The sequence below is a fragment of the Carettochelys insculpta genome, chromosome 1 (genome assembly GCF_033958435.1).
Source record: "Carettochelys insculpta isolate YL-2023 chromosome 1, ASM3395843v1, whole genome shotgun sequence".
Lineage (NCBI taxonomy): Eukaryota > Metazoa > Chordata > Testudines > Carettochelyidae > Carettochelys > Carettochelys insculpta.
In genome coordinates this window covers 38,410,894-38,435,708 of record NC_134137.1, presented here as the reverse complement: position 1 = coordinate 38,435,708, position 24,815 = coordinate 38,410,894, and the positions used below count along the sequence as shown (strand labels likewise).

At 40.6% G+C, this 24,815-nt stretch overlaps 1 protein-coding gene across 3 annotated transcripts; it reads left to right on the top strand.

Moving 5' to 3' along the window:
* The first annotated feature begins 209 nt into the window (after positions 1–209).
* DCUN1D5 (defective in cullin neddylation 1 domain containing 5) lies at positions 210–21,174 on the top strand. 3 transcript variants are annotated; one of them, XM_074984691.1, is made up of 8 exons: positions 210–533; positions 2,477–2,568; positions 8,519–8,589; positions 9,025–9,116; positions 14,630–14,738; positions 14,821–14,925; positions 16,166–16,268; positions 17,038–21,174. In XM_074984691.1, exons 1-8 carry the CDS (start codon positions 460–462, stop codon positions 17,091–17,093), a joined length of 702 nt encoding a protein of 233 aa, XP_074840792.1. In that variant the 5' UTR covers positions 210–459; the 3' UTR covers positions 17,094–21,174. The 3 variants fall into 3 exon arrangements, with proteins under 3 accessions (XP_074840792.1, XP_074840801.1, XP_074840810.1); XM_074984700.1 differs by lacking the exon at positions 2,477–2,568; XM_074984709.1 differs by lacking the exons at positions 210–533; positions 2,477–2,568 and adding an exon at positions 10,786–10,837 and having other exon boundaries at positions 8,561–8,589.
* Positions 21,175–24,815: the final 3,641 nt, after the last annotated feature.

Here is a 24,815-nt window from a genome sequence, read left to right as displayed (position 1 = left end):
GGAGGCATCTGTCCCGCCAAAGGACGTTGCTCCTAGGACAGGCGTGCGGGGACACCTCTAGGGCAGGACACCGGAGGTGGCAACGCGCGCACCTGCAGGTGAAGACCCAGAGCCCTACCCAGGGGCTCAGGGCAGCGCGCGCGCGCATGCCCGAGTGGGTGTCTCAGCCCCGCCCCCCACGGCTAGCCCCGCCCCCGCGCTGCTGTCACTTCCTGCTCCCGGCTTGTGTCCGGGTCGGGCTGCTGGGTCCTTCCTTCCCCGCCGTAGCGGGACACGTACTTTCCCCGCCGGGGTAGAAGCGGCCGCCAGTGACGAGGCCCGGGCGGCTGGTGAGGGCGGGGAACACGGGGCTCCCTTCCCCGTCCCCCGGAGGCGCCTGGGGCTGTGCCCTGGGGGGCTGCGCCTGAGGGCCCGGCTGCCTGCAGCGGGGCGGCCCCGCCTGCTCCCTGAGGCAGGAAGATGCCGGTGAAGAAGAAGAGAAAATCCGCGTCGGTGCCAGAAGAGACCGGCCTCAAGAAATGCAAAGTGGGCAGGTACCGTGTCTCCGCCCCCCGGGTCCCCGCTGCGGCGTCGCTAGGCTGCGGCGTTGCTGGGCAGCGGGGTGTCGGAGCTGTACGGTGACAAGGGGCACGTGCTGAGGATACGCGGGGGTGGGGGCACCGTGCCCTGTAGTCACAGTTCAGAGGAGACCTGAAGCGTGTTGTGGCCTAGCAACATGTGTCTTCAAGTCGTGACGTCACTTGACATCCCATTATGTCATGGCATGTTAACACATGTCACCGAGTTGCTCTAACAGGGGGTGTAGTTTTGCAGCAGGGTGGTGCAGCCCTTCATTCAGTGCAGCACGTGGTACAGTGACAGCTCAACATAATGGGATCACAGACAAACCTTGCATGTTGTGGCATGGCCTCCGTGTTTGGTTTATTCAACAAGCTTGAGGAGGCAACCACAACCCTACTTCTTGTCTCCTGTTTTGCGTAATGACGACATTTACTGCAGAGGTTGGATTGCTCCCAGTATTGGTGGTCTTGTTCGCTGCATTGCTACTGCTAATTTTTAGGTCTGGGAGATGAGACTTCACAGTATCCTTAATCTCCAGGGTAGGGAGGGAGTAGGCCAACAGGGTTCACCCTCTCCCTGACCCTTCCCTCCCCCCATCCCCATACACAGGGAAGCCAAAAATGCCCAAAAGCAATAAGAAGCATTTAATTAAAACAAATAGACCAGAGGTCTTCTGAGTATCTACAGTTGTCCTTTTCCAAAGGCCACTTTTGCTTCAGTACCAGATAAACAAATCTGAGCAATAATTGAACATTATAAATTACCCACTTAAACATAAAGTGCTAGGTACTAACCAGTATGCTTTCTGTAGAGAGAAATTGTGCCTCTCTTATCTGGTAGAATTTTTTTGAACACATCAGTAAAATAGGAAGTGGAAGAGAACTACTAAACTGGCTGAAGTTATCTGAACTTTAAAGAAGTCTTTGAAAGTATTCTCACAAATTAATAAGGAAGATTAGTAGTTACAGTGTGACAAGTAAGGGGTTGTCATGCATTAGAAACTAGCAAAAAAAACTGTATGGATAAGGTAGTTTTCACTATGGCTGCATCTACACTAGAAGCATCTGTCTATAGAAGTTACTGTAGGGAGAGATGTTCTGACAAAACATCTGTCAACAGATCTTGTCTACATGTAAAAGCGGATCAATCTTTTGATCTGCTTTGTTGACAAAAGGGCACCCTGGAGCACCTACACAGCTTTTTTGTCCATAGTTTCTGTCAACAAAATGCATTTTGTGTGTAAATGTTCTGCAAGTTTTGTCTACAAAACCTCAGTTTTGTCTGCAAAACTCTCTAGTGCAGGCATAGCACATGACAAAAGGTTACCAGTTAGTATGCTCTGATGTTGTGCATTAGGACCAGTAGGCTTTGTTTTGTTTTAAAAATTAAATATATTAATATGAGGAGAGGAAATAAATAAGACTCACTGGGCACATCTATATCTCTTCCAACAGTAACTCCTGTAGACAGATCTGTCTAGTGTAGACATAGCCTCTGTTTCTATTCCAAATTATTTTATTTTAAAATCTCAAATTGATAGATGCTTTTCTGCAGAACATCGTTAAGATTGTCCATTAAGGTCTGAGCTTGCAAAGTACTGAATTTCCAGTGGATTTTGCAATTCTTTATTGGGTGATAAATCTGTTCAGCATCCTACAGATTGGAACCATCTTTTCTTGCTTGACACATCTGATTTTAATGTTGCCATGGAGGAGTTACATAATTCTAAATCCTGTGTGAAGTTTTTGCCATTGAAACAAATTCCGTGTATTCTGAGTGCTCATGAACACGTTTTTGGTGTAGTTCTGACTAGTAATGACTACTTTCTATTAAATTCCAAATACTTCATTTTTTTTAAACATAAGAAGCAATGAATATAACATTTTAGACATATTTGTATGTGTACTTTTATAAGCTATTGCAGATCGCAAGTCTCTGGTAAAGTGATAAGTGGAGAGGAACATTTTTCAAGCAAGAAGTGCCTGGCTTGGTTTTATGAATATGCAGGTATGGTAATAACCACAGAGATGTTTAAAATCATATGGGTCTGATTGAAATTAACAAACTGATATTCAGTTAAAATTCACATTCATTTTTTTTCCACATTGATGTTTTTCTGAATAAATAAGTCGTAAGACACATGAATTGATTCTTCTTTGTACAGTTGTATATCCAGCTAAAAAGTAGTCCTCTGACTTCTGTATAACCCACCTCTCTTCTTCTTCATCTACTCCTCCTTGTCTATATGATCCTATTGTGGCCTTAGTGAAAATGATATGATATTGCATTGTGCACTGTGCATGTCCAGAAGCCATATAAATGTCCTTCATTTTGATTTGTGGAGAAAAGAAAACAGTAAATCGGGGCGTGAAAAATTTTTCCAGAGGGTGAACCGTCTGATTCTCTTTTGTGTGACTCAGTTTTGTTATTTAAAACATGAGGGTGGCATTAAAAAGAATTGTGCTTTGATTCATAATACCACACTTTAACTTTTTCCTTTTATTTAGGACAGCAAACTGACAAAGGAACCTCAGAAACATCAATATTTGAAACAAAAAAGCTGTGTTAGTCTGTAGCTTTGTTTTAAATGTTTAAGTTCCATTTTTCTTATAGTAAACCTGCTGAACTCATCTTAACAAAAACTTGCCACGTCTACACAAGAAGCTTCTGCCTCTACATATAAAAGCAGATAGAAAGAGCCTGGCCCTTTTCTTGACGGAATGGCTGACCGGAAGCTCTGCAAACTGTGCTGCTCTGTGAACTGGAAGCCCTGTCTGTTGACAAAAGAGCCACAGAGCATCTACAGAACACTGTTGAGAGTGGCATTATACCTGAACGTGCAGAAGTATAATAATTGCAAAGAAGCACATTTGTCATGTAGATGGTCTGTGGTTTTGTTTTGTTTTTTTCCAGCAAAAGTCCAGTTTTGCCGGGAAAAGCCACTCATGTAGACGTGGCCAATGTGCTTTATGTAATTTATTAGGCATTTTTTGCTGCTGTTTACTAGTAAACAGATAGAAATTGGGCGTTAGGAAATTGCTCATAGTTTACTGAGCCCTTCCTCTAGATTACTGATGAAAATCCAGGTGAAACAGTTTATGCCCAAATCATTATTGTTTGCTGGCCAATATGAAATGATCCAGTTCCTAGTAGACAAAACCAACTGAAGTATCCCTATTACAACTGATACTAATTAATGGCCTTTTTGGTAGTCTCCACAAAAAAATAATTGAGAAGCAAAATACCATTTCACCCCAAATGGTGGCCCCTCCAAACTACATTTGAGGCACGTTAGCCAGGGTTCTGCCACATCTTTCCAGTAGAAAAGTAGATGATTTTTGTCTCAACGGCTTTTGTTCCCTAAATTTGTAATGTTTTTATGAAAACTAAAAACAAGCAGTCCTGTAACACCTTAAACACTCACAAATTTATTTGTTAGGTAATGCGCTTTCATGGGTAAGATGAAAAAGTGGGGGGATGGGACTCACCTATCATTAATAGGACCAGCGGAAGAAGTAAATTAAAAGGTTTTTTTGCCTCCTTCCTTCCTTCCTTACTCCACCCCACCCCCTGCTATGTAAGCTGTGTATTTTTATTTTCTACTCAGATATGAAGAGGTAGGTCTTACCCACAAACGCACATTGACTTAATCCCTTCTACTCCGAGTGAAGCATAGGTTATCTACAAGTATCCCCACTTCAGTCTGCCTTGAGACAAAACTTCTAGCTGACTCCAGGAGTACCCCAGTTGTCTTTCAGTTTCAGTAGCTCTTCTCCACATTGTAAGAGGTTTCCTCTTTTGTTTTTTCCTTGTGGGTTCCATGTGAGAGCTTGATGGACTACGCTGGATGATGGTTTTCTGAGAGTGTGGCATAGCCATCCCCACTTTCTTCTCCTGAATTGATTATCGAATAGTTCTTGTCCTGCTCTCTTCCAGATCTCCTCATTTGTGACAAAGTCTTGCCACTTACTTCAAAGGATGTACTTCAGGCATCATCTTATGAATGTCTGTAGCTTGTGATTTGAACACTGTTTTGTACACCAAGTCTTGCATCCATACAGGAGCACACTTTTCATATATGTGTTGAAGATCAGTTTTGTCATCACAGATGCTATCTGTGAACTTCATATGGGACAAAGAGTCTTGAATGCAGCTGTTACTTTCACTATCCTGGCATTAATATCGTTGCCTGTTCCTTTGTTTCTACCCATAATACTCCCAAGTTGGTGAACTGCTCCACATCTTCCACGTCATCCTCTGCCAGCATGGTGGTGGTATTGTTGGACTGGTTGATCCTCATTGTTTTGGTCTTTCCCTTGTTAATGCTCAGTCCAGTCACTGAGGCAGTTTTGTCTAGTGTTGTGACCTTTTCTTCCATGTCTGTTAAAGGAGGGTGACATCATCAGCAAAATCAACATCCTCTGGCTGTTTGAAAAGTGAATGGCCACCTGCTGTCCTTCTCATAATCTAGTCCGTTGTGATCAAGAGCAGGAAAGGTGACAGTAGGCACCCTTGTCACACTGCTGAGAATATGCTGAATGTTTCCGTCAAGACACCATTGTGAACAACTTGGCATGCTGAAGGTTCATACGTTGAATGGACCAGGTTAATAATTTTGGATGGGATGCAGCAGTTTCCACAAAATGTATCTATCAATGCTGTTGAAAGCTTTTTTGAAATCTAAAAAGGTTATGTATTGGGGTGGGGAGTTCCATTCAAGCGACTGTTCTGTGATCACTTTGAGAGTTGTTAGTTAATGAACTTTTATGGGTAAGATACAAAAAAGGGGGGATGGAAGTCACCTATCATTAATAGGACCAATGAAAGATCAGCACACAATCTCTCGCTTCAGAAGCCTGCCTGTTCTTCACTGAGCTGTCTAATCTTTCAGAAGATCGATGCAGGATGTCTGCGCTAGAAGAGGAGCAGATGTAGATTCAGACCACCAGTTAGTCATGATAAAACTCAAATTCAAACTCAAGAGGTAAAACCACAAAAGCCATCAAGCCGGGATTGAGATTCAACACAGAGAAGATGAAGGATATAGAGACAAGAGCTGGTTTCTAGGTGGAGCTGTCCAACAGGTATGCACTTCTGACAAACCCTATCCCAGAAGATGCTAACATGGAACAAATTTGGGAAGACACCAACACAGCCTAGGAAGAGACCTGTGATAAAACATTGGGAAAGAGGTGTCACAAAGAATGGATCACAGCAGAAACTCTGAGAAAATGAAGGAATGGAAGAACAGAAAATCAGCAATCAACAAGAGCAAAACAAGAGCAAGTGAGGTGGAAGCTCAGAGACTGTATTCATATGCCAACAGAGAAGTTAGAGGCTGTAAAACGGGGCACGAAGAACTTTGTGGAAAAGCTTGCACAAGAAGTGGAACATGATGCAGAACAGAGAAACCTGAAAGAGCTGTGTGACATCACACGGAAGCTAGCTGGGTCACGACATACATTGGATCAGCCAATACAGGATTAGGAATGGTGTGTGCTGATGAACCCAAGTGAGCTGTACAGTAGATGGAAGGAATACTTTGAAGAGATACTGAACCACCCTGCCTACATGGAACTTCCAGAGTTACCACCTGCAAATATGCCTCTACAAATTAACAGTAACAGACCTACAAGAAAAGAAATCAGAGAATCCATTGCTCACCTGAAAAAGTAGAAAAGCACCTGGTCCTTGCAGCATCCCTGCAGAAGCAATCAAGGCAGGTAGTGAGACATCAGTCAATATGAGCTATAATCTTTTTGAGACACTGAAGAGATTCCACAATACTGGAAATATGGGTGTCTTATCAAGCTTCCAAAGAAAGGCGATGCAAGAAAGGAATGAAAGAACTTGGAGGGGCATCACATTTTTTGTCTATTCTAGAAAAAGTGTTCAATAGGATTGTCTTGGAGAAAATGAAGACAGAAAACACAAAAGCATAATACCTAACAAATAAATTGGTTAGCCTTTAAGGTGCTGTAGGACTGCTTGTTCTTTGTGAAGCTACACATATTATAACATAGCTTCCTCTCAGAGATTATGAAAACTAAATGCATATGCAATATGCAGTCTTGAACTTTGTTAATGTATCTATTTCATTTAAAAATGTATTTTTACAATAACCATTAGACAAATTGTTTTAAGCATGCAATTACCTTTTCTAATCTAAACATTTAATCTGTTTTTTTAAAATATATTTTGTAGTGAGGAAAAAACATGTGACCACAAGTAAGTTGGAATACACTGAATGGTCTTTGTGCCTTTACAAAGTGCTAAGTTTTTGATCCTGCAAACCATTCATGTACTTCCACTGAAGTCAATGCTGCTGCTATTGTAAAATTCCACATAAGTGTTAACAGTTTCATGACTGAATGTTCCACTATTAAATATATTCCATATGATTGTGTCTGTTCAAGAAGGCCAAGTACTTGCAAAGCAGTGTGCCACCCTGTACTAATTCTGTGAAAAAGTGGTTGTAGTTTGCAAATCAGATTGACTTTCCCCTCTGCCAGTAGTACACTTGTGACCTGAAACAGCAGTAATTTTCAATATTCAGCATTAACTATGGTCCCATCTATTAGCCATCACAATTAACAGATTATTAAAATGAATTGTTATTCAGAATGCTAGTGATGATATAGCTAAGTAAACGTAGCTATACTGCATGGAAAATTATAGGTTTTTCAAACCCTTACAAGGATATCCATGTACCCCAAAAAGCTGAAATTTGCAATATGACCACAGTTGTTCTGAAAACATAATATCCATCCTTTTGTAATTTGGTAACACATTGTTTTAGTATCAGCAAGATACCCATCCAGCTTTATTAATAGCCTGCTTACCACAGTTGTTGGAACAAACTCAGCAAACATATCTGAAGTAGTAGGGTGAGGTACGTAGTTAACAATGTTTCTGTAAACCCAAAACATGATGCTACGTTTCCTCCTTGTTGGAGGCCTTGTTATATACAAAGGGGTAGCAGATAGCAAAAAATCAAAAGTTACAATCCCAGTCAAGCTCATCTTCAAATATACTACGTAATACCTATAGGCTACCCTTTCGGAAGGGGTATGGTAATGAGCGACTTGGGAAGATACTAATGAGGCGCTGCCATGAATATGCTGCAGCCCATTAGCATAATGGCAGCCGCAAACCTTTCGAAAGGACCCACCCCGGACTTTGAAAGCTCTTTCTTCCTATAACAGTGCTCCTTCAAAAAGGAGGGGGCTAGTGTAGGCGTGACCCTAATGTTATCACATTAACATTTTCAATGTACTTTTTATAATAAATAGATGAGAGTCTGGAAAATTATTAATTGGTAAATAATCTCCTTTAACTTGAGTCCTCCCCTCCAAATGTAAGCTAATTGTAATGTAATCAGTACTTAATAATAATAAAAATAACTATATGGCCTCAGTGAATACTTTCCTTGACAAAATAGCTGTAGGGACTCTTGGGCCACATCTGCATGGCCTGTTAGCACAGCACTGCTGCTGACAGCACTATGCTAATGATAGTTCAATAAATTTCAAATGGAGGACCATTTGCAAACTTGCGCACAAAATTTTGCCGTTGGCAGGGGCCGTGTGGACGTGCCTTTGCTGGCTGAGCACCCCTCTATCACCGGTCCCCTGTGCCTGAACTGTCATTATCATAGTGGTTGCCCTTGTCAAAGCTTGCTGAATTATCAAATCACCTTGTTAATGAGAACTGGTGCTCTTTGTTTTTCACCGTTCCTTGTGTTGCAGATAGGGTCATTTTCAACAACAGAGGCTTACGATACAAGTAATGCTATGTCAATTCTTAAATGTAATCTTTTATTCATTCAATGTCAGTTTTTAAGTGTAATCATTTATCATCTTTTGTTTTTTTTTAAACATTAGCAGAGATAATTTTAATTATAATTATAATTTTAATGTTATATTTATCTTAGACTGATTCATTTTTGGTTTTGAAGGTCCTGATGAAGTTGTGGGGCCAGAGGGAATGGAAAAGTTCTGTGAAGACATTGGTGTTGAACCTGAAAATGTAAGTTTTACTAAAGAACATTCATGGAAATTTAAATAAATAAATTAACAAACTTTTTTTTGCATAAGATTAAATTTAAACTTAATTAAGTAAAAGGGGAAGGTCTTGTGGCTTCTTAATTATGGGGGTTTTCTCCTGTTATTTTCAAGGTTACAGTGGGGATGGTTTTTGTTTTGTTTCTAAGTACCTCTACTAAGTTTATTTTGAAAAGAACAGATATACTTAACTATCTGAAATGTAGAATTGCGAAAAGATTGTGTCATACACAGTTAATCAATTTCACTACATTTCATATTTTGTAATCCTGCAAGTCTGTAGGACAGTCACTTAATTATGTGAATTTTGAAATGTTCTTCATAAACATCTAGCTATCAGTTTATAATAGGAATTAGTGACTTCTTTATATACTGATATTTTCCTCTGTTTCTCCCCCAGATTATTATGTTAGTTTTAGCCTGGAAATTAGAGGCTGAAAGCATGGGATTTTTTACCAAGGAAGAATGGTTAAAGGGGATGACCTCATTACAGTAAGAGTATTTTCTATATGTTAATGTGTTCAAATTTGTGTTTAAGGCAGCAGATATTAATTATACTTTTCTCAATTTCTAGATAGTATGCAAAACAGGTAATAAAATATTGCATCTTTGCTCATAGGTCACCAGATCACCCTGGCCCCAGCCAATCACTGGGGCTATGGTTACACTATAGCAATCTGTGGACAGAAGTTACTGTTGGAAGAGATTTCCCAACAAAACTTCTGTTGATAGAGTATGGTCACACACACAAGCCAGTCAGATGAGTGCTCGGCTCAGTCAACAGAGCAGCCAGACTGCCTGGCTGCTCTCTCAACAGAACAAGTACCTGGAAGCACAGCAGACAGAGCTGCCCATTGTTCTGGATGTCCTGTCTGTCGAGAGAAGGGTCCCCAGAGCATCCAGATGGCTTTTTTGTCAACAGAATCTGTTGACAGCAGCGTTTTGCTTCATGGCTGAGAGGCAGAACGCTGCTGGCAAAAGTGCTGAGTTTTGTCAACAAACTGTTGACAGAATGCATTTTGTGTGTGGATTTTGCACCAGTTTTGTTGATAAAACCCGCTAGTGTAACTGTAGCCTGCGAGTACCAGCCATATGCCATCAAATCATTAATTTAATGATTTCTCTTAAATGAATTGGTGGTCTTATTTCAGATCCTAATAAACTGATGTTCACTTAGCAAAAATCTCCATCTTGAAATATTCTCCTAATCAGCAGACACACAAGTGAGAGGATGTGGAGCTGTACCAATGTTGAGGTATCTGAGTGGGCAGTCTGAGGAAACTTGCATTGTTGTATCATGCACCATGCCAACTCAGGGAACAGAGGATTTCAATATCTAGTTTCTAATGCTGTCAGTCATCTATATTATTATAGGCAAGAGGCTGGGAATGCCACCTATTTTTATGTTGCCTAATGCTTTCCATTTTAAAAGATTTTGGTGAGTTTTCTTAGAGAAGCTGTCATATATCTCGCTTGTTCACAGGTCTTTGATATTATCACAGGGAAAGCCCTGAGTCTGGAGCAATGTTTCCTTTCTCTCAAGAAATTCCATTTATTTTTTTGCCAAGATACTATTAAAATCACAATTTCCTCTCTCTCTGTTCAGGAAACGTCTGACCACATGCCAAGATAATAACTAGGCATGTATATTCTAAGGCTGGACTGCCATAGCAACAACAGCATACACTCCAATGGAGATTCTAGGACGGTGCTAGAGCAGCTATAATTTGGGGAAAAGAAATCTGGGATCATCCCCCGATCTGGCACATGGTTTCCGTATCCCATGTTCCCTGCAAGGGCATCATATGTGCAGGATTCGTCACCTCCCAGTTTGTGCTGGGGAAGAGAGAGTCATACTGGGGTCTACTCTGTAAAACCTTTTGTAATCAGCACTTAGACACAGTAACTCATTTCCCACCCACTGCCCTCCTGCCATGCAAACTCCCTCTGTTTTGTTTAAAAATCTTTTAAAGAACTTTTTTTTGAAAATTACATTTAAAAAATATTCAAAAGAATGTTATTTAAGTTGCAAAGTCAAGCATTCCAAAGTTAGGAAATGCCAGGGCTGCAGTTGCTCCTTCAACCTTAATTCAATCCCTTTGTGTCTGCTTAGTCTGATAACAGTCTTTGATTACGTAATTGGATGCTGTTTTTTTCACAGGTCCTCTGCCTCATTCAATACACAGATGGATGCACAAGAGGGCAAAATTAAGGTTATTCATGTACATCTAACACTTTCTAACTTTGGAGTACTTTATTGTGCAACCTAAATAATATTTTTAACATAATGTTTTTGTTTTTGTTTTGTTTTGTTTTTTTTAAACAATTACTTATATCTTGCCCCAAACTCAGCGTTGTAGATGTTCAAGATAGGTTCTTGCCTCTAAGATCTTATATTTAACTATATAGTTAATGTGGAAGTAGAAGAATTTAAATCTGGGATTTTAATTAAATTTAATTCCATATTCAACTGTTACCCTTTTTAATTTACCTCTTTTTTTCTTTTGTTTTTAACCATAGCTATTTTAGTCCTTCTTAATTCTTCTACTATTGTTTTAACTACCATGTGGTAGCCAGAATTAATAACTGTGATATGTAATTTATGGCTTAAATCAGTCTCTGTACCAGATGGTTGGAAGATAGCTAATTAAAAAAAAAGCTCCAAAAGCAATCCTAACAATTACAGGCCAGTCAGGCTAATTTCAGGACCAAGCAGATTTGTAAAAGCTATAATAAAGAACTGAACAATGAGACTAGAAGGAACACGATATGTTGGAGAAGAGTTAATAATGCTTTTATAAGGGGAAATCATCATGTCTTACCTCTATATTACAGTTATTTGAGTGTATCAATAGACATGTGGAAAATGGTGATTCAGGTGATGATATCTGGACTTTCAGAAAGTCTTTGACAAGCTCCTACATCAAATGCTTTTAAGAAGTCATGGGATAAGAGGGAAGTCCCTCTCATGGATCATAATGGATTAAAAGATAGGAAAGAGAGAGAAGGAATAAATGGTCAGTTTTCACAATGGAAAATAGTAAATTGCAGTATCCTGCAAGGGTCAGTATTGGTACCAGTCCTGTTCAACAGATTCATAAATGATCTAGAAAAGCAGGTAAACACTGTAGTGAGGTGGCAAAGAAAATTACTCAAAATAATTAAATCCAAAACTGAGCACAAAAAGTTACAAAGGGATCTCACAAAACTAGGTGACTGGGCATAAAAATGGCAGAGCAAATTCAATATTTAAGTGCAAAATAATGCACATTGGAAAACATAATCCCAACTGTATAAGCTAGCTGTTACCGCTTGAGAACTTAGTCATTATGAATAGTCCTCTAAAAGCCTCTGCTTAGTGTGCACTGGCTGTCAAAAAAAAAACTAGGACCGTTTTAGGAACCATTGGGAAAGGGATAGACAATAAGACAGAAGATGCATTCATGCCACTGTATAAATCCATGGTGTGCCCACATGGTCAATACTACGTGCAGTTCTGGTCACTCTGTCAGAGAAGATATATGAAAATGGAGAAAGTGTAGAGAAGGGGAACAAAAATTATTAGAGGTAGGTAATAGTTTCCATAGAAGTAGAGATTAAAAAGGGTGGTAATGTTCCAACTTGGAAAATAAATGACCAAACAGTGATTATGGTAAAGCTCTATAACATAACGAATCATGTGGAGAAAGTGAATAAAGAAGTGTTATTTAACCCCTTCAGATGCCGCAAGAACTAGGGTTTACCCACTGAAATTAATAGGCAACAGTTTTAAAACAAATATAAAGATGTGGTACGTCATACAATGCGTGGTCAACATGTGGAATTCATTGCCAGGGGATGTTGTGAAGCTCAAAATATGCCTGAGCTTAAAAAAATTAGGGAAGTTCATGGAGGATAGGTCCATCAATACCTGTTTGTGTCTCTTGGCGTCTTGACCACCCCATGCTTTGTGTGTCCCTCAACCTCCAACTGCCAAACTCTAGCATTAGATGACAGAAGACTGATCAGTTGAAACTGCCCTAATCTGTTCATTCTCTCAGAAGTATCTAGCATTATTTACTGTCAGAAGACATGACACTGAGCTAGATGGACAGTAGGTGTGACCCATTATGATCATTTTTTATGTTCATGTAGGTATCATTTAACTTTCATTCTTGCTTATGTCCTCCCCATCATCACTTCTTCCCTTTTTCTGTAGTCCAACAGAATAGAGCAAGTTTAAAGCAAATGAACTTTTCTACCAGGTATTTTATTTAATTGATCAGCTGACATTGTGGTACCTCTGGGGCAACAAAAGTGTGTTTCTCTCCTACTGCCACTGCAACTGTCCATGTTCTGGGGCACTTTATAAGCTATCAACCAATAACTTGGAAGAAGTCACAGGGGCTATTTAACATAACCGGAGAAATAGGAAGCATGGATCCAGTCACTCAGTGTAGCGCTGCTCAGTTGGATCAATCACAGTAAAGTTGGAGGCAGGAGCTACAAAGAGGCTTTCTCTCTTCCCTTTCATGTGGGGTAAAAAAGGCTCAAACAGAAGACATATGTCAGTACCGTCTAACCCATTTGATGGACAATGGTTAATCTATTATTGCATTTTTATGTGGCATCTGCCTTAGGTGGACCCCCAAAATAAAAGTCAACACACCATAGCTATATGTATTACTGATTTTTTTTTTTTTTTAAATCTATTTCAGTTAATGTAGGGACAAGTGTTACAACAATGAAAGAGTAGGATATGCTTTCTATGTATGCATCTTGTGTTTTGTTTTGTTTTTAAATTTAACTGTTCTGTGTTCAAATTTAAGGACAATTGTCCAAATTGAAAGTTGACAAACATATTTGTGTCTCACCATATTTTACAAAACAAATAGTGCAGAGTTGAGGTTAACAGATGGGTTAAGCCTAAAACTAATTCTTATGGTATATTCAATCTGATCAGCTAATTACTTTATTTAGTGAGCACTGATAATCTCTTCACTCTGAAGATTTGGCCCAGGGTCTGTGCCATTCTGTGTAGCTACTAATGCCCTTCACTAGCAGCAAAAAGTCTGCAAGGTAAGAGCTTGTGGCAGAGCAAAATGTCAGAGTATTCTTTCCCTGGATGGCACACAATAAGTCAACATAACCCAGAGTAGGAGATGCTGGTTGGGAAGGAGGCAAATCATCTCAGCAGCATGCAGTACAGGTCTGCTGTGGGCCTTTCTCATGTATATCCCCTGCAGTAGAACTCCAGTGGAGTGCAGAGTTAATGTAGCAAACTGCTCTTCTTAGAAGTAAATCCCTGCAGAGGGATTCACAGGTAAAAATTACCCTTCTCTTTGTTCTTGTTGGTGAATCTAGCCTAAACACTTTCTTTTTTTTAAGAGCCACGCTAAAAATATTCCAAAGCTATTTTTAACTGAACGATTTCATGGGCAATAATTTCTGTATTTGTAAATTCTGTAATTAGTGAACCATCTTTTCAGCCAGTCTCAGTTTAATGGGCACTGAGTAATTTATGTTGCGGTATTTGCCCTCAAATTTCAGTTGAGTCTTTTAAAACATAAATAGGATATTTTGCATAGTGCTTGAGCAGTCCTGCAACTCTTACATTGTGTAATTCTAATGACAATTTTGTATACACAAGGTGTGCACCATTAGGCCTTCACTTACAGCTGGATTTTACTGCGCCTTCTAGCTCCTAATGCTACCTGATTACATTAAGCTTGAAATTCTTGCAGAGTAACGCTACTAAACACAAGTAAGAATCTGGCCTTCAGTAATGAAAAATGATGTATTTTAAAAAGTACAAGAAGAGAATTAAACTGTACTTGGGAAAACAAAAGTCTGTTTACATATCCTGAGCATCCCTAATTCCCGTGATTTGCAAATATTGAATAATTCTTAAACATAGGCTTATTGTCCTCTGCAAGTATGTTTGTAGTAGGAGCAAACTTGACCCTGGCATAAAGGGTTCTTCATGTATTTTTTATTTAACATTTGTGTATTTGGTTTTGTTTAAGGTGTGACTGCACAGAAAAGTTACAAAGTAAGTTTGATTTTTTGCGGTCACAGCTGAATGACATTTCATCCTTTAAGAATATCTACAGATATGCCTTTGATTTTGCAAGGGTAAGTCTGTCTGATCATTAGCATATTTGAGTACGAGTTCCTTTATCATTTTTTCTAAGTGCACCTTTCTTTATAATTTTAGGATAAAGACCAGCGAAGTCTTGATATTGATACTGCAAAATCTATGTTAGCTCTTTTGCTTGGAAGAACATGGCCACTGTTCTCAGTATTTTATCAGTACTTGGAGGTATGCACTCTTTTACTGTTTTCAAGAATAACACGTTGTCTCTGTTGCCTGACGGCATTGCAGTATCCTGCTGCAAGAAAAACTTTTGAGGCTAATCCACGTCTTTTTGAGGGTACAGCTATATTGCTCTTCTGTTTCCGACCAATTGTTTCATAAATGTTGTCAGTCTCAGAGAGAGAGCTGTGTCAGTTTGTAGCTTTACATATAACAAGCAGTCCTGTAGCAGCACGGAGACTAGCTTTTGTGAGTAAGGCCATCTTCTTCAGATGCTTGGACTTGAATCATCTGAAGAAGCTGGTCTTACCCACGAAACCATATGACCTAATACAATGTTAGCCTCTCAGCTGCAACACAACTGCTTGCTGTTTATGAAATAGTAATAGTTTCAGTATATTTCCAAAGAGAACATTTTTTCCCAATCCCCTGCATTTGTCCAACCCAAAGGGAGCTCTGATATAAATAGCTGAAATTTCTTTCTTCTCATAATGAAAAGTTAACCTTGGAGTTAAATGTGCCTGTCCACCGTTTAAGCAGCTACCTGACCAAAGTGAGTATCTCTGAGGACTCTACTTTATCTCATAGACTGGAGGGAATGTGACTCCTTTGCTGAATTTAACTCAGGGCAAGATTTAAAGCACACCTTTTGTCCCAGCTTCCCAATAACAGCCATTAGAGCCTCCTGACATACTGTTTTCTGGACAGTATCCACAACCTATTTTTTGGGAGAAAGTGCTCTGACTGCTGCAGAATATAGTCTCCCTAATTTTCAGTTTGTTTTTTTAGCTGGTGTTATGTGCTCTGATATATCCTTCTTTGGACATCTTGTAAGTTGATGAAACGAGACGGCAACAAAGTAAAACCTCGATTTAACGACCCCTGATTTAGCTGACTTTGAAAATAATGGACACTGTCTGCCAGCCACCCTCCTCTTCCTCCCCCCACCCCCCCAAAAAAAAAAAAAAATTCTGGTAACTTATCAGAGCCACTGGGGCTGGAGAAGTAACCAGGGCTGCCACTCGCTCCTCCCTCCTTGCAAGGTGCATCCAGTCCTGAACATTCAGATTTAATGAACTTTTGGCATTAACAGACACCCCTTCTCCCTATTAGTCTGTTTAAATTGAGAGTTTACTGCATCCAGTAATGGAATTGTGTACATCTCAAAATAACTCAAGATGACTCTAGAAATATTAAAATTTGAAGTAACTTTATCAGGCTGTCTGATTAATTTTGTTTTTCTTAGCAATCAAAGTATAGAGTTATGAACAAGGATCAGTGGTACAATGTGTTAGAATTCAGCAGAACTGTGCATGCAGATCTTAGCAACTACGATGAAGATGGTGCATGTAAGTGTTCATAATGTTGATTATTATGGTATACTTTGAATTTTCTGCAGGAATAAACTTAAGCTTTGAAAAAAGAAACTTTATATTAAAGTACAAAATATAATTTAGAACAAAATCAAAAGAAAAACTGGCATGCCATTAATTGGGGTAGTTAATTGGGCCTTAAAGCACCTAGAGCTATGCTAATTCACAATAGCTAAGGCTCTGATCCATTGTAGTCAGCTGCTACATGAAATCTTGGGTTTGGAAAAGATCTCTCGCTTCAGCCAGTGCTGGGGCTCCAATTTAACTGTTTAACTGACGCAACGTAGATTCCCATCCTTGGGGAATGATCCGTGGTTCTCTTCCAGCCAGAGCTAAAGTACAGTCAGCTGTTATTGAATAAGGTATCTCATATTGCTGTTTATTCTAGAGAATTTGCAATATTTAGAATTACCTTTTGCTTTGTCCTGATTTGTGGTATAACCCTCTGAAGATGTTAATTTTGTCTTGCCTCCAGCAAAATCTACTCAAACTATCCAAAAAAAAAACAAACCCTTCTCTTTCTCCAGCTCCCAAATACAAATCTCATTAATCTGTTTTTGTTTTTGGGACGGTATAATTTTACTAATGTTCTTCATGAACATTCGATCATAATGATTAGTACCTAGCACCATCTAGACTAAAAGGTTAGATTTCATAGTTAAATAGGAAACTAAAAATCTTTTAATTTTTTTTAATTGTATTTCAAGGCTTTGCATCTTGTAACTTTGAATATTGCTATTTCCAGGGCCTGTTCTTCTTGATGAATTTGTTGAGTGGCAAAAAGTTCGTCAAGTGTCATAGCAAGAACTCTGAAGAAAATGCAGGATTTTTTTATGCCCATCTCTATACAAACTAATGAGACAAAACCAAGGGTTGCATTTTCATACTTATAAAAAGACTTTACAGTGATTTTTTTTCCTTTTTTTTTAAAGGAAGTTTTCTTGTTACATGTGATATGGGCATTGAACCACACCTCTTCTGAGACTGAAAGTTGGAGTTTGTTTTTGAGTTATGTTTATAGCATTTATTTCAGATCAATAAAGATCCAGATTTGTCACAAAGGCCTAAACATGAAGGATATCCCTTGAGTGTGGTGTCTACTTTTGAAATTCAAAACTTCAATTATTTTTCTTTCACAGAAATGCCCTTTGCTGTGGATTGGTTGGTTGTTTTTCTTTTTTTTAAATGTGCTTTACTGGCACTGTAGTTTACTGATGGTATGATTGTCTTATACAACAGAAGTTAGAAGGAATGACTGTTCACCTAAAGCTCTGGGGGTATTCTATTATTTGTATAATAGCATCAGACATAGGTTGTCCCACAACATGTATCTTCTGCTGGAGACAAAGGCCTTAAAATTTCATTTTTCTCCAGTACCCAGTCAGGGCTTCATCATTTAAACATATGGCCACTTTAAAAAAGTAGTATGTTCTTGGCTCCTTATGTGTGTGACTAGAAAACTCAGATATCAAATGGTGCTAACATTAATACTGTTTGATACACTGCCTTGCTGTACTATTCTTAGGACAGTTTTTAGTCTCTGGATTTCTTTGATTAACAAGTGCAATTTATATTTTAAAAAGGAAAGCTGGGGACACTTAATGACTTTGCTTCAAGTGTAATTTAGGTTCTTACACAAAGTACTAGAAGCATTCAGAAACCTAGTCATCTTATCCTTTGCTTCCTAAAGGTTGTGGGGTTTTTTTTAATAGTTTAAAGCCAGAAGGGACCATTCAATCTTATAATTTGACATCCAGTGTATTGCAAGCTATTAAATCTCCTCCAGTTATTTCCTTCCCCAGTATTGATCCCTATAATGGCTTTCCCTTGCCTCATTTTGGTATCTGATACCAGCTCTCAGTGTTTAAATCTGTGAGGGATGGTGTTACTATACTTTCCCATCAGTGAAGATGGATACCATATTGAACTCTTGGCATACCTGTGAAGAAGAGGGAGGAGAATTTAATGAGAAAATCTGCCAGTCCAAGATGAGTGAGGGAATGACCCCTGCCTTAGTATATCCTGTAGTAGCAGCACACAACTCCAAACACTGAACAACGCCCCATTGTGCCAAATGCTGTAAATGCAAGAAATAAAAAATACAGTGTGCTCCTTGGGGCAGGGACTATGCTAGATGTGACTTGAAGATCTATGCCTCAGGGAAGTGATAACTGTTTTGCACACATTCTATCCAGGCTCAGGAAAGGCAAAACTCAGACCTGATGTAACTTTTTTTCCTGACTTCATTAACTAATTTACAGTAGACATAAGGGGACGAAAGTAGTAGTGTCTCCATGTTCTTGCTCTACAATATAGACATGTACTCGTTTTAAATTTTCCTGTTCAAGATGCAGGACACAATGACAGTTCACATGAGCAGTCTTGCAGGGGTCACTTTATACAGTAAATTTTACACTTTTTTTATGGCTCTGTCCAAGTGAAGAAGCATTGCAAAAGGAAATGAAATATTTTGTTTGCTATGCTTATACAATGGCTCATGTCAACACACACACATACTACAGCTGTACTAAACAGTTTTCAGGCTTTTCAGAAAATAGACCCTTGCTTAGGTCCAGCTGATGTGTACAGTCTGCAATGTTGTTTCCCAAGCAGGAGAGCTACACATTCTATTTTTATTGGTACTTCTAACTACATCCACAATACAGTGCCTTTTGTTTGGAAATTACTCTGAATCTCCTGCAGAGATGCAATGCCAAGTCATTTGAGGGTTATTTCAGGATCCCCAGAACACCGACTGAACAAGGGTCATAAGGTACATGAAAGGAGGCTGCACCAAAAGTTCTAAGAATTAACAGAAACTGTTTGTGTAGTTGCTTTGAACTGCTGGAAAAGGCAAAACTTGAATTCCTGAAGTTAAGCAGGGATATCATTGCTGGGTGTGTGCTCAGACCCTGTGAGGCTCAGAAAGATTAATTCTTCTGCAAAAGTCTTGTAATACAAGTTAAAACATTATGGCTACGGCTACCCAAGAAGCATCTGTTGACAGACGTGACTGTTGGAAGGGATTTCACAGCAAGATTTCTTTCAGTGGATTGTGTCTACATGTAAAAACAGATTGACAGAGCAGATTGCTCTTTTGATCTGCAACAGAGATCAGCCAAACTGCTCAGCCCTCTCTCGACAGAACAGCTGACTGGAAGCTCGACAAACAGGGCTGCCCAGTGAACCAGAAGCCCTGTTGATAGAGAAAAGGGCCTCAGTGTTATATGGCTGGTTTGTTTACAGGAAACTGTCAAGAAAGACCTTATACCTGAACACAGAGAGCTATAATGCTGCCGGCAGATGTGCTGAGTTTTGTCGACAGACTGTTGACAAGCATATTTTGTATGTAGACACTCCACAGGTATTTTAGACAAAAGCCCAGTTTTGCCAGAAAAACCCTCTCGTGTAGATGTAGCCTAAATGTTAAGTAGTTTGTTTTTTTTTTTAAGTGCATCCTTTTAAGTAATTGGGACCTGTTTATGAATTCTCTTTAAACCAGATGGTCCTAGGAGGTGGTTTTAGTTGGAGTGATGCATTTCCCAATGCCCATTAAATGCTTGATGTTGAGGTTTAAGGATACTTTGATATGTCACTTGTATCATTTTTTGTCAGTATTCCTATAATAAATCCATATTTCAGGGGTTTATAACTTGGTTGTGTATGGTTACAATAATGACTTACTGTATAACTGCTTAGCCTGAGAATGAATGTATTTAGAATATTAAAATTTTTCAAATTCAATGAACAAGCAAGTTTTTAAAGTCATGTTTTCGTGCTTATCACTGCAGTCAGGTTTGTTCTTTAAATGTGAACAACTGGCTTGCACAATTTAAATGTGGACTTGTCACTTTAGCTGTTTTGTTGGAGGGGAGAGTAGTACTTAAACTTCTTTATATCTTATTGTAGATATGTGCCAAAAAGCTACTAATGTATTTCCTCAATTGTCTGTCTATATCCACAAGCCAAATCTGAATCTGCCTAAATGCTTTAGCCTCAGAAATTAGTTTTACTTTGCTCAGGAGCATTTCAATCAATGTAGCTATTTTCAATCCAACAACTTTTTTCACTATATTAAAAAAGATCATTGACAAGTAAAATGCATTTATCACATTTGTGACAATAAAAGCAAAGAAACTGAAGTAGAATAAAATATTTTGTCTTCCAAAACCTAATGATGACGGTGTTTCTTCTGTGGTATTATGAACAGAAAATTTCCTCACCAATTCTTACATTTTCATAGTTAGGTCCTTTTTATATAGCTTATTTAAGTAATGTACAATGTTCCTACATCATAACAATACATATTTATTTTTCTTTAAAATGCTGTGTTCATGGTGAAGAGGTCAATAGTTCATTTACTTAAACATGTGACCATTACTTGAAAGTCATAGAAATTAAAGGGTTAGTCGTGTTTATCTAATGCAAACACTTTAAGCTTGTGGGTAAAGTTAATTTGGTTAAGCATAAAATTGAACACATGCATATGTGTTTGCGAAATTGGTAGTTAGTTCTTTGTATCATATTTTATGTTACAATTTAAACATCCAATCCCTTTCTAGTCTGACTGTAATTTACCATGTTTATATGGTAGAATTGCTTAAATTGGTATTTTATTAATACAAGTCACATTGTCAGAAGTGGGTATGTCATAAGCCATATTTGAACAATTTTTTTTATTTCTTGGCTGTCCTTGTTCCTGATCTTCGAGTAGAAGTACTGGTGGTGATGACAACATGCAATTTCCAACAGGGACAATACCTTTTAACTAACCTTTCTGATGTCATTTGGTTTTTAAAGCTAGTGAACAGTTTTGTGCAAAATGTATGAACTTGTCCAAGTTTAGCCTTGTTAAAAATGAAGAATAAAGTTAATCTATGTGATGAGGCAGAAAATCTGTTCCTGTTCTTGTCATGGTGCCTCTTTATCATTTATTCATCTGAGGATTTCATTGTTTAAAAAAAAAAAAGTACATTGCTAAAACACAGTTTTGCTGAGTAATTTCTGTCTCTCTCTGAATTGCTGGACAATAGCAAGGTGTTCTCAAACAAGAGCAACATAGTGCCATGTCAACTCCTGTAGCAGGCACTTAACTGATTGCTTGGTTTATTAGACAACAGTTGTTGTGTGTACTCATTCTTCTAATACTTTTCCCATGTGTATCACTTACTGGTCCAGATACCTTTTGCAACAAGCATCTCGAACTCCACCGCGGAAAAGGAACACTTTAATGATTACCACTCAGCTCCTGCCGTATTCTTCAGTGCACTTTCCCATGCATGCTTTCAATGTTTCCTCTGGGGGTAACTGAAACCAGGATCTAGCCATGTGGCTGAATTAGAAGCATTTGATTAACTGCCTCCTTGAGATTCTGACCAACTTGTAAATATAGATTCAAGAACAACCTATGGGTCACCAAAGACCTGGAATGACCAGCCCATTTATTCCTGCCATATGTTGGGCTGGCACCTTCATTCTGTCTTAAAATGGACGCTTACATATTGCTTAAGATAATGGGACATAGCTGGGGCTAGACATGCACTGATAGGTTCATGTCTTAAAAAAAACAAAAACAAAAAAAAACACTGCATGGCTCAACAAACCAGCTCAGTGACAAATTTTAAGGATCAAGTACATTACTGCTTCCCTTCCTCTGAAAGCTTACCCAGACTGAGCGGTGTGGAATTTCCTCAGCCACTCATGTTTCAGTAGGGGGATTTTTGTTGTTGTTTATATACTAACATCTTCTAACAGCCTTGATGACAAATATTTTGTAACTATGCCTCTGTATGTAAGCACAGCTACTACATAACCTGTTCACTCAATACAGTGTGTCAAGAATAATTTGCTGTTTGACAGCTGCTTGGACTGTTGATGACATAAAGACTGAGGACCCAGAGGCAAGACATCTCCTATAACAAGCTCTGTACCAAATCTTTCTCAGCAGTAGAATAAGATCCATACTGCTACCCCACATTCTTTAGCCTTCATTTGGGAAGGAAATTTTAGGATGTCTTCATTCCCAAGTCAAATAAGTAGAATCTGGTCTGTAAAACCAGGTATGTCGGACCTATCCAGCACTATTTACCCTTTGCAAGTCTCTCAAATTCAGTCACCAGGCTGTATCTATAACCTTTGCTGGTTTCAGGCATTCTCTGGACAGTAGCCTACCAAAATACCCACTATTCAGGCCTACATTTTAGATTGAGTGCTTTTATCCTTCGACACATTTCAAAAAAGGTCAGGAATTTCTGGTACGTTTGCATGAAGGCTGCAGGACCTGTCCTCAAAAGCAGACAAAATCCAAAAGTATTGTCAGGAAATCAATATTCTTTAAACAATCCCAATCAAAGGTCATTTGTTTCCTGTATGTAGGCTGTAAGCTGCATATTGACACTTTTGTGGATGGAGCAAAATCTTTCACCCTATTGACAGTTTTGGGTTTTCTTTCTCTCTTTTGTGGCAGTTACGCTGTCATATCAGTTTGATGCTTAAAGCCGTATCTACACTTGCCGACTATATCAAAGTAGCCGACCCACCTTCAAAATAGCACGCTTTGCATCTACACAGGCCGTGCACTACTTCAAAGTTGAAATCAACATTAGGCAGTGAGATATCAAAGTCGCTGTCTCCATGAGAAGATGGGAATAGAGCCCTACTTCGACATTGGATGTTGAAGTAGGGCGTGCTTAGACAATCTGTGTCCTGCTACTTTGAAATAGCAGGGTCCTCCATGGCAGCAATCAGCTGAGGGACTGAGATGTGTTGTCCAGGCCCTGCGGGGCTCTATGGTCACCCTGCGCAGCAGCCCTTAAAGCCCCATGGACCCAGATTTTCTGTGGCAGGAAGCTGAGAGCGTGCAGGCAGCAACACCCACATGTGCCAGTGCTGCACAACCTTGAGAGCCTCTGAGCCACCCACCCACCACCCATGGCAGCTAGCCAGCCAACCCCCTGAGCTCCCCCAGGGCTCCCCCTCCAAGGGGACCCAGGGCTCCCAGGCTTCCAGCTGGGTGGAGGAAAAGACAGAGGGGCTCTGAAACCTACTGGGGATCTGGGGTGAGGAGGAGGTGCTGTAAGTAATGGGGAGCAAGCAGTGGAATGCAGAAGCGTTCAACTGGCTGGCTGAGGGCCTGGCCGCCCGGGGTCACCCTGCCTGCGCTCCTGACCATGCCAGGAGTAAAGTAAAGGAGTTGCGGCAGGGTTACGCCCAGTCCCGGGACATTGCCAGCCAGTCTAGGGCTGCCCCCAACACTTGCCCCTATTACAGGGAGCTCAGGGAAATCCTGGGCCCCTGGTACACCTCCTCTCCCTCAGCATCCTTGACACCGTGGCCAAGGAGCCCCAGCAGGCCTTGCACCAGGTTCCATCTCGGAGGCCAGCCCTGCACCCCATGCATCCCTGAAGGAGCCAGCCCCCAGGACCACAGACGAGGGCTCCAGCGATGGGGAGCTCCTGATAGACCTCCTCTCCCAGAGCTCCAGCAGGGTGTCTTCCCGACAAGTGTCTCCCGATCGCGGGAGTGGACTTTCAGGTATGTAACCCCCAGGGTGCAGACCCCTGGGTTATAGGGTGGGGTCAAGAGACACAACTGGGGGCCCCCCACATTCCCAGCTGACCTTGGTCCTCCATGGCCCAGCCAGACCATGGCCCTGGGACAGTGGCACGGGCCCCAGGGCTCATCAGCACCTGCCCCCATGGGCAGCGCAACTGCTGAACCTCCAAAGGGGGCCACCCAAGGGACACCGCACCTATGGCTGGAGGACAAGGGACAGGGACCCAGCACCCACCAGGGGGGCGGGGGGGCATGGGCCACAGGTCAGGGCCCAGTACTAATGGCCATCCTCTCTCTTCCCAGTCATCCTCAGCTGCACCATCCGAGGGCCACGACAGCGCTGCAGTCTCTGTGGTGCCAGACAGCCTGCAGGGGATGTCGCAGCACAGCAGCCAGCCGGCGTAGAGACCACCGCCGGGACTGGCCTGCCACTACTGGAGCCAGGTGCAAGCAGCCACCAACCCCCCAGGTCCTTGCCACCCTCCGGCGCCAGATGGAGGTGGCAGAGCGTCTCCTCCAATTGGAGGACTGGGAGTTTCCCTGAGACATTTTATTCTGTTAAAGATTGCTTTACGTGTTTGGTTCATGAATACTATAATCACAGTTTTATTTTTCAAAAACTCCAGTGTGTTGTGTGCTATTTAGGGGGAAGTGCATGGGTGGTGGGCGCAGTGTGCAGGAGGCCTGACAGGGATGGTCAGGGCAGTGCTCATTCCGCCCCCAGTCAAAAAAAGCCTGCAAGGCCTCCTGGACCCAGACCCCCTCATGGTGGGCCTGGCGGCTGGGGGTGGCAGTTGGCTGGAGGTAGGCCATGCCGGCCTCCACAGCTCACCCCTGCACGAACGCCTCCCCCCAAGGTGGGTGAGGGGGCAGCACCAGCAGCCCTTGAGGCAGCCCCAAGCTTGCTCCACCACCTGGTGGGCATGGTTCAGGTGTCCTTTGAACCTCTCCTGGCTGGCATTGAGGTGG